This window comes from Choloepus didactylus, chromosome X (genome assembly GCF_015220235.1).
Source record: "Choloepus didactylus isolate mChoDid1 chromosome X, mChoDid1.pri, whole genome shotgun sequence".
In the NCBI taxonomy this organism is placed as follows: Eukaryota; Metazoa; Chordata; class Mammalia; order Pilosa; family Megalonychidae; genus Choloepus; species Choloepus didactylus.
This window is the reverse complement of record NC_051334.1, coordinates 112,629,903-112,644,683: the sequence shown is the minus strand read 5'-3', so window position 1 is coordinate 112,644,683 and position 14,781 is coordinate 112,629,903. Positions and strand designations below refer to the sequence as shown.

General features: G+C 44.7%; 1 protein-coding gene across 2 annotated transcripts in view; it reads right to left on the bottom strand.

Moving 5' to 3' along the window:
* Positions 1 to 6,445: 6,445 nt before the first annotated feature.
* Positions 6,446 to 14,781, bottom strand: part of DRP2 (dystrophin related protein 2) — a 50,762-nt gene continuing 42,426 nt past the window's right edge. For both annotated transcript variants that reach the window (XM_037822254.1, XM_037822255.1), the window contains exons 20-23: positions 14,126 to 14,269; positions 11,991 to 12,228; positions 10,717 to 10,840; positions 6,446 to 10,384 (exon numbers count right to left, since the gene is read on the bottom strand). In XM_037822254.1, coding sequence (XP_037678182.1) covers positions 10,260 to 10,384; positions 10,717 to 10,840; positions 11,991 to 12,228; positions 14,126 to 14,269 — 631 coding nt within the window. In that variant the 3' untranslated portion in view covers positions 6,446 to 10,259. The remainder of the gene's footprint in view (positions 10,385 to 10,716; positions 10,841 to 11,990; positions 12,229 to 14,125; positions 14,270 to 14,781) is intronic.

The window sequence follows — 14,781 nt, the reverse complement described above, 5'->3', positions numbered from 1 at the left end:
GATACAAAGCTTACATTCTATATTTCCTTTTTTTTTTCTTATGTCCCATTTGTGTCCCTTTGAGCCTCCTCTCCTCTATCCTCAGATCCCATCCAGGATCATCCTTGGTGCTTTTTAATTCTTTCCTATTTAGACTGTCTTTTTTTTTTCAATTGTGGAAACATATATACAGCCTAAATCTTCCCATTCCAACCCTTCCCTAGCATTCCATTAGTGGGATTAATCACATTTAGAATGTTGTAATGCTATCACCTTCCCACCATCCATTACTAGAAATTTCCCTTCACCCCAAACAGAAACCCTACACTCATTTCTTAACTCCCCATTTCCCCTTACCCCACTTCTCGTAACCCATACTCTACTTTTCATCTCTATGGTTATATGCTCTGATACTTTCTTTGTGTTTACCGTGGGGCTTAAATTTAACCTCTTAAATCTATAACAATCTTGTTTTTCTTTGATACCAGCTTAACTTCAATAGGACACATAAACTATGTTCCTAAACTCCTCCATTCCCCCATCTTTATGTAGTTCTTGTCAAAAATCACTTATTTAACATTGAGTTCAAAATCACTGATTTGTCATTACAGTTTATGTATTTTATATCCTGTAGGAAGTAAATAGTGGAGTTACAAATCAAAAGTACAGTAATATTGGTATTTGTATTTACCATGTGATCTTTACTGGAAATCTTTATTTCTTCATGTGATTTCAGTCAATTGGTTAGTGTCTCTTCCTTTCAGCCTGCTCAGCTCCCTTTAGCATTTCTCATAGGGCTGATCTACAGGTGATGAAGTCCCTCAGCTTTTGATTATCTGGGAATGTTTTCATCTCCCCCTCATTTTTACCCTCCAGATGTTTGTGAATTTTCTAAGTCTCTGATGGTTATTGACTTCTATTTGCATTCCATTGTGGTCAGAGAATGTGCTTTGAACAAATTCATTTTTTTTTTAATTAATTAAGGCTTGTTTTATGTCCCAGCCTATGGTCTATTCTGGAGAAAGATCCGTGATCACTAGAGAAGAATGTGTGTCCTGGTGATTTGGGATGTAATGTTCTATATATGTCTGTTAAATTTCTCTATATCTCTCTCTCCTTTCTTTGTTTCTCTGTCGGTAGGGCTCCCTTTAGTATCTGAAGTAGGGCAGGTCTTTTATTAGCAAAATCTCTCAGCATTTGTTTGTGAAAAATTTAAGCTCTCCCTCAAATTTGAAGGAGAGTTTTGCTGGATAAAGTATTCTTGGTTGGAAATTTTTCTCTCTCAGAATTTTAAATATGTCATGCCACTGCCTTCTCGCCTCCATGGTGGCCGCTGAGTAGTCACTACTTAGTCTTATGCTGTTTCCTTTGTATGTGGTGAATTGCTTTTCTCTTGCTGCTTTCAGAACTTTCTCCTCCTCTTCAGTATTTGACAGTCTGATCAGAATATGTCTTGGAGTGGGTTTATTTGGATTTATTCTATTTGGAGTTCGCTGGGCATTTATGCTTTGTGTATTTATATTGCATAGAAGGTTTGGGAAGTTTTCCCCAACAATTTCTTTGAATACTCCTTCTAGATCTTTACCCTTCTCTTCCCCTTCTGGGACACCAATGAGTCTTAAATTTGGACGTTTTATTTTATCTATTGTATCCCTGAGATCCATTTCAATTTTTTCAATTTTTTTCCCCATTCTTTCTTTTGTCCTTTCATTTTCCATTCTGTGGGCCTCAAGGACACTGAGTCGTTGTTCAACTTCCTCTAATCTTGTATTATGAGTATCCAGAGTCTTTTTAATTTGGCCAACAATTTCTTTTATTTCCATAAGATCTTCTATTTTTTTATTTACTCTTGCAATTTCTTCTTTATGCTCTTCTAGGGTCTTCTTTATATCCTTTATATCCTGCGCCATGCCCTTCTTCATGTCCTTTATATCCTGTGCCATGCCCTTCTTCATGTCCTTCATATCCTGTGCCATGATCTTGTTGTTTGTCTTTAGTTCTTTGATTAATTGCTCCAAGTACTGTGTCTCCTCCGATCTTTTGATTTGGGTGTTTGGGTTTGGGTTATCCATATCATCTGGTTTTATCATATGCTTTAAGATTTTCTGTTGTTTTTGGCCTCTTGGCATTTGCTTTGCTTGATAGGGTTCTTTCAGGATATAAAAAATACCTATCTCTAATTTGTCAGATCTACAGCTTGGTGGCATACACTTTCTCTAACTAACCAGCAGATGGCGTCCGCGAGTCACCTATTCCCCTCAAGTCAGTTCTCCCCAACTTTGTCTTTGTGGTGTGTGGGGATCTGATTCATGTGGGGTTCAATTGGTGCACCAAGTTTGGGTGTGTTGTTGGTGCTGTCCGCCCTGAATGTGGGGCATGTGTCTGGGTGGTTAGGGAGGCAGAGCAGCTTTAATAGTCAAACTTCCCACGTGTTCCTGGAGATTTAAGGCTGTTGCAAGAGTCTAAGCTTTCATTTCAGTCTTGCCACAGATTGTCTCTGCCGCTGACCCACAAGTCCTTGGTATTGGCGTAGGATCTGTGGGATTTCTGAGCAGGCCCCCCTTCTCAGCTGTGCTCTTCCAGGACCTCTGCTGAAGGAAGGTTGTGCCACATCACAAGAGTGCGCCAGCCCTCCAGGGAAGCCCTGGGCCGCCGGGCCTTGCAGGGACGTTCCCAGCCTGCTTTAAAGATGGTTGAATGGGGCATGTTAATTTCCCCCTTTTCACACAGCCCACCTTCCCAGCTCTGGGACAATTAGCTGTGGGTGCACTAAAGGCCACTGTCCATGCTGATATTGTGGCGTGTGCACGGTGCTGCGGGAATCACTCCCTGTCACACTGGGACCCTTGGCCCAGCTCTGGGCTATAGCTCCGGCCTGGGCAGGAGCATCTCCAGCCCACCAGGGAGATGGCTGCAAGGGGTGCGGTTTCTTTCTCCTTTTAGCTCCCTTCTGGCCCAGGGACAATCAGGAGCAGGCTATCCTCCACACCAGACACTAAGACATTGGCCCAGCCCACTCCTGCCATGCTTCACTGCACGGTTCTCACCTTCGTAACCACAGCCGCTCCCAGTTTTTTTTTTTTTTAAAAAAAAACTAGTCCATCTCCAAATTCCAACCCATGGTTTCCCCACACTGCAGCGCATCCACCAGACTTTCAGCCGGCTCACTCACTTGTTTCAGAATGCAGACTCCCAGTTTCATCAAATGCACAGTCCCTGTAGATTTAGCAGACCTTGTCTGGCTGGTGCATAGCTGGAACTGGTGTTCTGGGTCACTTTCTGGCCTTTATCTAGTATTTTTCATGGAGGTGTTTTTTTTGCCCCATCTCACCTAGCCGTCTCCCCTGCTGTCACTTTAATAAACCATCCCCATGAAGAGAGCATTCATTTCCAAAAGACCTCTTGTGAAATAAGCTACAAACTATACAATTAAGAAATGACAGTAAGGTGCTGTCAGTATGGGGGCATCCTTCTAAAGAGTTCTTACAATAACTCCTCATGAACTAAGCAAATAATCTCATATTAACCAGACAGTATTGGGATTTGGAGAGAGAGGGTCTAGAGAAGCAATAAAAATGGGAGCTCCAGTATTTGGCTTGAAGTATCATGTTGTAGTAGAATGAATACAAGGTTGGAATCCCAGCTCTGCCACTTACCTTGGGCAAATTCCTACACATTTTAGAGTCTCTATTTCCTCATCTGTAAATCAAGGATGGTAATGCCTACCACTAAGAGGCATCTGAGCATTTTCTGAAAGTAACCCAGCTAGATCCAGGTCTGGTCTCAGCTGATGAAGTACTGCTCTAGGGAATGTGCTCCCAAGTTATCTGATTCACTTTTAGTGCTCCTATTCCAAATCAAAGTCAATAAGCCAAGGGCAGAGAAGAAGAGGTCAATATGTATGGACAGGGCCCATAGAGGTGGTATGAAGACAGGAAATGCTGGGGAAAATGCAGGGCAAGAAGTAGGGAGATAGTCAGGTTAAGGGCAAATAAAATGAAGCCAAGGTTAAGAAAGAAGTCAGGTGGCAGCTTGAAAACTAAGGTGATATTAAAAAAAGATTTATTTCAGGAACCCAGAACTGAAAAGATGAAAATAAGGAGAATAAGGATGGGGAAAAGGAAATGAGTGTCAGTGGCAGAAAGTTGGGGAAAAGGCCTTTCCAGATAAAAGTAGGCTGGGGAGTGGAGCAGAAATGTATTTTTTAAAAGTACCATAGTATATTAGTTTCCTAGGGCTGCCATAACAAAATACCACAAACTGCGTGGCTTAAAACAACAAAAATTTATTCTCTCACAGTTCTGGAGACTAAAAGTCCAAAATCAAGGTGTCGGCAGGGCCACACTCCCTCTGAAGGTTTTAGAGAAGAATCCTTCCTTGTTTCTTCCTAGTTTTTGATGGCCCCAGGCATTCCTTGGCTTGTGGCTGCATAACTCCAATCTCTGCCTCTGACTTCACATGGTCATTCTTCTCCCAGTGTGTCTTTGTCTTCATGTGGCATCCTCCTCTCTCTGTGTGTGTCTATAGCATCTTTTTTTTTATAAGGACACCAGATATATTGGATTAGGGCCTATCCTAATCCCGTATGACCTCATCTTAACTTGATTACATCTGAAAAGACCCTATTTCCAAATAAGGTCACATACATGGGTACCAGGTGTTAGGACGTCAACACATCTTTTGGGAGGACACGATTCAACCCATAACACCTGGGAACATGGCTGGAGAGACTGAGGCCAGTGAGGGTGGCACATATGCCCCAGGTGGCATCCAGGAGTGAGAGAGGTAGAAGAGCTTTAGTCCAATCCCTGTCTGATACTGCAACCCAAGAGCAGAGAAGTCAACAGGACAGGGCAAGGGGAAACTAGCTCATCTGCAACGCCCTTCTATTCCCTCTGCTACCATTTCTCATTGTAACCCAGGTAACCGCTTTATCACTGCCTTCTAGTCACTTAAGGCTTATTGCTACTGTGTCTCCCCACCCTACCCCCAACACACACACACACTGACACCTCATGAAGTTTTTCTTTGCTAGAGCTCGGTAGTTCTCAGCCTTTTGCATGTTATAGACCTGCACTGTCCAATATGGTATCCACTAGCTGCATGTGGCTAGCCTGAATTGAGATATGTCAAAAGCATAAAATACACAACAAATTTCTGTAGGGGAACTGCTCTGTGCCAGCACCCTAACAACCTTGCATGCATACACCTAGACCATGTAGGCAAGGCTTAACCACAGGCTGACCCGGGTGTTGGCAAAATGGCCTGTGATATTTTCAGAATATGGGATGATAGTCCTGTGAGTGGCTCCGACAAAACCGTTTCTCACTAACCCCTCTATCTTGTGAGAGGCTACTACGAAGCAGTTTCTCATCCGCCTCCCTCATTCTGGTAAGGCATAGGACTTTCTGCCTACCCCCCACCCCCACCCCCAACCTCCATAGGTTACAGCTGCAGGCCATGAAACTGCTTATCAGCAGTGTGGAATCGACTACTCAGCAACAGGGAACCCCACTACCCATGCAGCATGTCGTCTGGACCCTTTTGTTGTTTCACTGTTGTCCTGTGGGATGAGAGATGCAGGATGCTGATACTGTTGCTGATTTTGCTTTTGCTGTCTATATAAGTAATAAACTGTCTAAATCTATCTGGGTCTCTCATTTCTTTAGCAGCTGAACCTGTCAGCCTTCTTGACAATTTCAGACTTAGTACAAAAAGAAAAGAATATACAATATCTCATTAATAATTGTTTTATATTGATTACATGCTGAAATGATAATATTTTGGGTCAGTTAAAATACATTATTAAAATTAATTCCATCTGCTTATTTTTTACTTTTTAAAATATGGCTCCTGGAAAATTTTAAATTATATATGTGGCTTGCATTATATTTCTATTGGACAGTGTTGTTATAGATTTGTGAGAGAAAAATTTTGGTGGTGGGGAAGAGGGACTGACAGGGTTTTATGTAGCCAAAAAGTGGCATTATAAAATATGTCCCCATCAATTCATAAGGACATTTTATCACCAAAAATATATATATATAGCCATATTCTCAGAATAAAGCATAGACCTTTAAACTGAATAAATGTCACTTTATGGAAAAACTCAGTGTGTTGTCCTGATTTTTCTCATATTCCTTCAGGCTGGTGAAAAATTCCTCAGATTGATGATGATGGTATTTAGGAACCATGGTGATACAGCTCTCATGCCAGGAGGTGATAACTAGCTCATTTGTGTAGGGCCTTGAGAGGCAACCAATCCATGTACCAGTGGCGGATGGGGCCAGTGTGGATGCCTTTTTGTCCCATAACTGTTGGCCTAGGTTTTACACTGCTCCTATCGCTTCTTGGCCCACCCTCTCTTCCCACCCCCAAATGATGGGAGAATGTGGAATGTCAGAGTCAAGAGTATAACCAGAGGAACCAAAGTAAACAAATACAAATTTATTTTTTTCAAGGCAGAAGTGGAAAAGCACCACAGTGAGTGGCAATCAAAGTTAACTGATTTACCCCACCCCTTCACCCCAAACTCTTCTAGACTTGCATGTCACCCTTCACACCTCTCCCAAATCCCTTCCCTTACTCCCATCCTTGTGACCAGTCCTGGCAGCCAGCAAGCAGCCTAACAGCCTTATTGCTCTGGGGACAGTAAGGACATTCAGCAGGTACCCTCCCTAATGGGGCAGCTGTGGGAGGAAATGGAGGGTGCGAGCTGGGCCCTGTCCTTGGTGTTAAAAGAGTAAGAAGCAGCTGAAGTATCCTTTTGTTCCCAGGGACGGATTTTGGCAAGGAGGCCCAGATACAGAGCTGTCCAGCGGAGGAGCTGAGTCTCCCGCAGCCCCAGGGCAAAGCCCCCAGTTTTTTTCTTAGGAATGTTTCTCTTAAGGAAGTTACTTTTTTGGTTATCCGTCACCCATGCCAAGGGAAATCTGATGGATTCTTAATCTGAAATTGTCCCAGAGACCATGGCTCTGCCACTGACAATGCAAATTCAAGGAATACTCTAGCCTGAAGCTTTATAGAGTCCAAACTCCAAGCACACACCCCAGCCAGACAGGACTTCCTTAAAATGAATCCAGGGTGGGGGAGCATCTCCCAGGTTTGGTTTCTGCCTGGCCTCATAAGGTTTTTTATTGCTGTGGCCTGCCAACCCAGTTGGTTGGGAAATATTTCCAAACTTTGGGCCTTGAAGTAAATGGGCACTTAAAAGCCTTGATTCCAGCTTTTTCATTCTAAAGGGAAGAGCACGTGACCCCCTGGGTAGGACCATCCCTAGCGAACCATCCCACAATCTGATGTCCTCCAGCCAGTCAGCATTCCCTAGCAATTTCCAAGCCAACCTGAATCCACTCTGCTCTAGCTGGGAGCAGATGCACCCTCATAATGGCTTTTTGGCCTCTATCAGATTCTGTCAAAAATAAAACATCTGTTGGTCCTAACTGTTCACTGATACTATTTGCCAACAACCCCACCAAACGCTCACATTCCTTATCACTGATGCTAATCCCACGTCAGGTTTTCCTTAGGCTATCCACCCAGCAACCCCCTTCATCACCCTTCCAGTACAGGGCAATAAACTACATAGCACCACAGACAATACCTTTAGGAGACATGATACACAACAGATGCCTAACAACATACAACACATTTCAGTAAATCCAACCCTAATTTGGACTCACAGTGCCCAAGGACCCATTTACATCACTGTGGGCAAACTGCCCACACACGCTGCAGTGACTGTCACTGGACCCTTGAACAATAGACTCATCTCAGGCATTAAGGTAAACACAGGACCACAAATTGTCAGTGACCCCCCATTAGTGAAAATTCCAACTCCTGACTTTATGACCTACTGCTTCAGTCCACCTACAGCACAAATCCTACATAACAAGATCTACATCTTTTCTCCCAGGCCTGGCCCACTGCAGTTGCCACAGGCCCTCAGTAGCCCAAGATCTCTGAGAGGGAAGTGTGGGTTACCAAAAGGATTTTCTAGGACTTTCCTGGCAAGGGATTGTTCCATAACATCTGTCCCTCTAAGGATTACGTAGGCACATGCCTCAAATTTCCTGAGCCCTCTGCCCTACAGCAAATTTCTTCTATCTTGTTCCTGCCCTGCCAACCATATAGGCCACCACAAATATACCCCTACCCTGAGTGATGCCCAGGCTTTGCCTACCACCTGCTCACCATGCATCCAGATACCCAGTTCTCCTACCACAAGCCCTCAAAAACACTAAGGCAGATGCTATAGTATGAGTTCTGAAACGCTGGACCTGTTGCTTAGCGCCCCTGGCAATTCTAGGAGGAGGCAATCCTGAGCTTCTAGACCCAAGGCTACCATATCTATCCTGCAGCAGATAAGTCTAGGTCCCCAGCAGTTGTACTCATTGGTTTGATTATAATACAACACCCCAAACATCTCAAACCCTCCTGACTTTGGTAGCAACTACTGCTTTCTTTAAGACCCTGAGCCAGATCTTAGAAACTGGATGGATACAGAGGATATATTCTGTGTATTAGCCTGGCAAAGGCCTATTTGTTCCTTTTTTTCTGCATGCAGTGGGCAGAGATTTGATTTGGTCTATCTTGGTCCCTGAACCACTGTTCAGAGGAGCCTAATAAAAGACATCCAAGACCCGGGTCTCAAGGGAACAAGATTTGGAAAGAGTGAAGAGAACAGAGGGGCTCTTCCTGCTAGGCTCCTCTGTGGCCACAGGCTTCTGTTGCTTTGGTCTTGAGGACAGCCCACTCCAAACATCATGGAGAGAGTCATCCTAGAGGAACAGTCCTGGATGAAGTTCCCCAGGATGCATCTACCTGTCCAACCAGAGGTTGGACTAACAAAGAGCAAGGCAGAACATTAATACTTCAAGAGGTATTAGAATTTAATGAGCGAATGAGCATAGGAGAGTACTGATGTATAGTAGATATGTAGAATAGATGTGTAAATCTATGTATATAAACCTAGGAAAATTAAGTCAATTGCAGGGCTTTAGGTTATAAAGCTCCTCTTGATAGAAAGCTGCCTAAAAGTGGACTCTGACTATGTTCAAGTTTCCCACCCACCCACCACCATCCCCATCTACTCTGAACATGGATAAAGGGATTATGGTATATATTGCCAAGGAAGAGTTAGTCCAGTTTGAGGATGGGTTCACCTTCCAGAGTTAGAAAAAACAGTTTTATGCAAAGGAAGGCCTTGTTGTTGTTTGAGTATCTCATGAAAGTGGCTAGCTTCCTGATTTGTGGCCAGTGGCCCCTAGGAAGGGAGTGCTACTCAGGGTTGCATCTACCTTTGGTTAAGCTGGGTGCTATCAGCCACCTCACCCGATTCAGCCTAAGAGAAAGAAGGGCCACAGCCCGTAAGGGTGTTGGGAAGTCATACCCCTGCAGGCTAGAGGATGGCTTCACTGTCCTCACTCAAAGAGAGCAAGGCACCCTTGTTGTGCAAGCTGCCAGTCCTCCCCGAGGTCTGTGAGGGCAGACTCAGAAGAGCAAAGGGCAGTTTCAGCTGGGTTCCCAGAGCAACTCTAGCTGGTCTCTCAGAATGCTGGGGCCTTCAGGAAAGAGGAGGATGGCGGGGGGTGGAATTAGGCCCGTAAGTATTTCATTAACATTTCCAAATTTAAGGTGGAAGTAGGAGCCAGAATGAACTGTTTTCCCCCTTGAGGAAGGTCTGCCAGGGACTGAGGCAGAAGGAACTGAAGATATTAGAGGAGGAAACAACATTTAGGTTGGCTAGAGACATGCCTTGGGGCTGAAGTAATATGATACACACTGCTCAGACTTTTGGGGGGCACTTTAGGGGAAGGCCTTAGAGATATCCTTCCACCCCCCCTCCTGGAGTTGGGCCAGGAAGTAGGGTTAGATGCTGGAACCCTGGGGGTGGAGGTGAGGGCTTCTCCATCTCCATAATTCCATGGAGAAGGGAAGGGGGTTATTGGGCACTGTTTAGCTCTGCAAGGCTCCCCATCTGAATGACCTCCAAGTGCCATTTGCCTGGGCTGCAACAGAAGTGTTACTTAGGGGACAGGTCTCAAACTTGGATTAAAGAGCACATTACTAGAGACAGAGGAATCATATCTCCCCCTTCTTCAGCCCCCACACACCCACCTCACAAATCGCCAGATCCCTGATGCTGCCTGGAGCCCAAATAACTCTGGGTGAGGAATGTAGGACCAGTGGGGACTGGAAAAGTTGGGTGAAGACCAAGGGAAGGCTTTGACTCTGATCCATAAGAGGGCTACAGATTATTACATGGGGATCTGGACCCATCAAGAGGCCAGCAGAGTGTTTGCAGTCACATCAGAGCTTCGCACACTGGGAAAGGCATGGCGGAGCTTCTCCATGATGTCTTCCAAGCACAGGCTGACATCCTGGCTCTTTGACCCCACATCATCTGAGTTGAAAAAGGGGAGAGATTAGGGAAGAGAACTAGAGATCCTCTTATCAGATTAGGGAACTCAGGTAGGACAGTGCCAGATGAAGGACAAAACCCACAACATGAACATGTGTGTCTTCCCAGCACAATGCCTGGCACATAGGAAGTGCTCAATAAAAGTTTGTAGAATAAACAAATGAATCAATCCATCAATAAACCAGTCAAATCATGACCCTAGGCTGGAAGCTATGAGGAGAAACCAGGCCCAACCCTAGAAGAATCCTGGGAAAGAAATCTGGGGCAGTACAAAGCCATGGAGGAAGGGGCTGGGAGGGGCCAGGGGAGCTCACCTGCAGCCTCAGTGTCTGGAGTAGTCTGTTCCTTCTCCTGGGGGTGACTGCCTTCTGACTGTTGTGGAGAGGAAGCCAGGGATGAGCCTGCAGAGTCATTGTTGCCATCTGATTCTGTGGGTGGCTAGCAAGAGATATAGCATTACTTAAGTGGCTTTGCATTTCTGATTATATTTTGACAGATTCCTGAGGTTAGAAGGGATCTTAAAGACTCATGCCCATCCCTTTGAATTTAAGACACTTTGGTAGTGCCCCAAAGAGTGGTTTCCCCTTTTGGAAAACTTCTTAGACTATTCTATTACTGATTACCTACCCTGTGCCCTCAACATGTGTCAAAGGCTTTCAGTTCTTTTAAGGATGACATCACACCTAAAGGTCTCTTGCTGTCATCCAAGCTATAATTAGGATAGGTAGAACCCAATTCTTTCTGAAAATGTACAGTTGCACACTTGCTCCTCAGTTCATGATAAAATAGCATATTTTAGAAATCCCTGGAAATTCATTTACAGGCCATCCCTTGGAGGATCTGGGGAAGAGGCAGGGGTGTGGCATTACCTTTTATATAACAATAGATAGCATTTTTAAGTGTTTACTATATTACAGACATCATGCTAAATGTTTTAAACATCACCTCATTTTATCCTCACCACAATTGTATGAGGTTGGTACTATTTTTATCCCTGTTTTACAAATGAGGATACTGGGGCTTAGTGAGGTTAAGAAACTTGCCCAACATCTCACAGCCGCAAAGTGGCAGAGTCAGATTCAAACCCAGGGCTATCTGACTCGACTGCACTACATTATATACGCTCCCTCTCAAAGAAGAAAGAAGCAAACAGTAACATGAGATTCCTTTACAGCAAAATCTTTGTTTTTCCAAGCATGTCCAAATCTGCTCAGCAGACACCATACCAGCAAAACCAATCTATTCTGGATGATTCTGTGAAGTTTGCTCTTTCTATACTGGTTTCAAATGGGTAGTAGAAAAGTGAGGCCTCTGAAGTCCTCCCTCTGACCCAGGCTGCACAGTAGCTTGAGGGTAACAGACAAGTGTGGCATGGAGGAGAAGGTGGAAGAGAATTGGTCAAACTATGTGACCCTATCAGCCCCTTCCTTCCCCACACCATCCCCAACTGCCAGCCCAGTCCTCCTCAGGGAGTCACCTAATTGCCACTGCCAAGTTGCTCTTTCTTTCCTCCTCTTTCCTGCCCACCCCACCCCCTTCCCCTGTACTCAATGGCTGCCCTGGATTTTTTCCCTGTCTTCAGTCACACCTGCAGGAGCAACTCCCTTAAGCGCTGCAGCTGAGACTCTAGTTGCTTGTTGTGGTCTTCAAGGATCTGCATGCGTGTTTCCAGGCGGCTCTTGTGCTGCCGAAGGATTCTGGCCTCCGCCAGAAGCTCCTCATTGCGGTGGTCCTGTGCTACCTCGACAGAGCCTTCAGTCAGGGTTGGTGCCTCAGCAGCCTCCTCATGCTGCCACTTCAGGCGCCTCAGTTCTCCCTGGAGAATCCTGCAGAGGATAAAGAAGCCAAGACCTATGGTCTAACAGGGCATTGACTGTCCAGGTCCTAGATGTCCCTGTGTACTTAGGCCAGTTACCTGGACAAGGTGAAGGGCTTGGTCTGGGGCAGCCTGGATGCATGCCTAGTGTGAGCAATCTCTCTTCTCCCCCATCCCCACTCCCACCCCAGCTGTGTTCTTGCTTGAATGGCTATATCCACCTCTTCTCCAGTGCATGTATCATTTACTCTGCCATCCTTACACCTCAGAGAGAGAGAGAGAGCTGACATTTCACACAACAAATATCTCATGGCTTTGATGTGCTGCTTTGGGGATTAATTCTGACCTTAAAATCAGGCAGAAACATGGCCTGCAAATAAATGAGGTATTAGGGCCAGTGATTCACTGATTACATTTTTAGATTTCTAGATTCCAGGGGAATACATAACATACACAGGAGATCACGGGTCTTGCCTCTTCTCTCCACGGCCCTCCTCTTTGAACACCCATGCTGGGTCATCAAGGTTACAGATTCCAAAGAGGTGACCTACTTTTGGGGTCATCATTTTTTTTATACTTTATTTATCAAAAAATTTAAAAAAAAATACAATTCAAACAAAACAACACAAATGAATAAGAAAAACAAATAACCTAAAATAACTACATCGCTTCCAACATGTTCCTACCATACCCCAAGAAAATTAACAAACCATAGTCATTCCTGAGCATTCCCATATCATTAAGATTACTCTCCATAACTGTCACCTTTTTTTTGCAATAGAACAGAATCACTTTCTGCTCAATGTATCCCAGGGCCTGCCTATTGCTGCTCTAATGCAGTGCTTCCCAAACTTTCTGTAGTAGGTGAAAATCCAGGGCTGTTTTTTTTTTTTTTTCCAATACATTGTGGACCAATATGTGGCTCTAATGCACATGTCTGATACAGAGCTCACATCACCTGTGACACCACCACCCAAACTGATCTATATCTTGTTCAATGAGACATGTCCACTGATTATGTGCTTGGATGTCATGGGAATGTCAAATTGCTATAAAATTTTCTCAGAGCTTACTCTCCATTTCTGTATTTATCTTGTCCTGGATCAGTAACAAACAGTTCACAGACTGGCCCTGGTCTGCACACCACATTTTGAGTAGCTACTGTTCTAAAGACTTGCTAATCCAGTTGTGGTCTGCAGACCAGCGGTATGGGCATCTCCTGGGAGCTGGCTAGAAACCCAGAAACTCAGGCACCATATGAGACCTATGAATCAGACTGCATTTTACTGAGCAACCCAAGTAATTTGTATGCACACTAACATTCAAGAAGCACTGTTCTAAGGGATACTATGGATTCTACTTCATACCCTCAAGTGGCTTGGACTGTCCTGGAGCCCCTGCTGCCACCCCTATTTCATGGAGATTAACACCATCTCTGTGAGCTTCTTCACCTTCCCTATTCCCTATGCCTGTCATTCTCCTTTTCCTTTACTACTTTCACTAAGTGACAACCTTTTCCAATTCCAACACTGAAAGTTCTTTGAGGGCAGGGGCATGTCATACTCTTTTCTGTATTCCCTGTAGTGGTTTGCATCTAGTGGGTACTTGGATATATTTTGGTTGAATTAAAAGGATTCAATGAATTACTATAATAGCTAGCATTTATTGAATGTTTACTAAAGCCAGGCACTGGGCTAACACATTATGTGCCCAATCTCATTTGTTCTTCACAAACAACCCTAAGAGGCAGATACTATTATCATCACCCTCATTTTACAGATGAAGAAATGGAGTATCACAGAATATAACTTGTTCAAGATCACACAGTTAGATGTGGAAGCCCAGGATTTAAATTCCAGCAGTCTGACTCTAGAACCCATACAAATCTGTGTCATTGCCACACCCACTGGTTCTCATCTTCTAAGTGGGCCAGGATCTTCTCTAGCTCCCCCTTGCTTTCTGTGGCCATGCCATATGGAGCCTGCTGTCCGAAGGCTGGCTCCCGGTCTGTGATGGGGCTGGAGTGCCGTAGAAGGTACTGGTCTTTATCTCTACATGGATATGGGGAGAGAAAAGGAGGTGGTCAGGCACTGAACAGAGAAACGGCTCTCAGCTCCCAGCTCAGGAAGGCCTCAGGAAATGCATGGTGGAAGGATTCATTTCTAAGTCACATAGAGATGGAAAGGCCATATATTCAGGCTTAAGAGGGAAGAAAGTGGTCAAAGGTGGCACAGGTCATGGTGGGAGCTATTGGGAGAGAGTGTTTTCAGATGCTGGGGTTTCTGGGTTCTACTTATGGCTCACTGGTAAACAATGAGCAAAACACTTCCCTTTATATGCTGTTCCCCTTCCCTGCCCCTCTTCACTTCTTTACCACCAGCCCCCCACCCCCACCCCCGAAGGACCATTGCCTGCCTGAGATCCAGTGGGGCCAGATTGATCCATGTAGCCAATTACTCCTAAGCCCTCTGAGTAGGACAGGGACCTCCCTATAGATGATGGGTTCCTTTTCTGGGCTACAGAATCATGGAGTCTCTCCAGCCATACTTCAGTGAAAACCCTG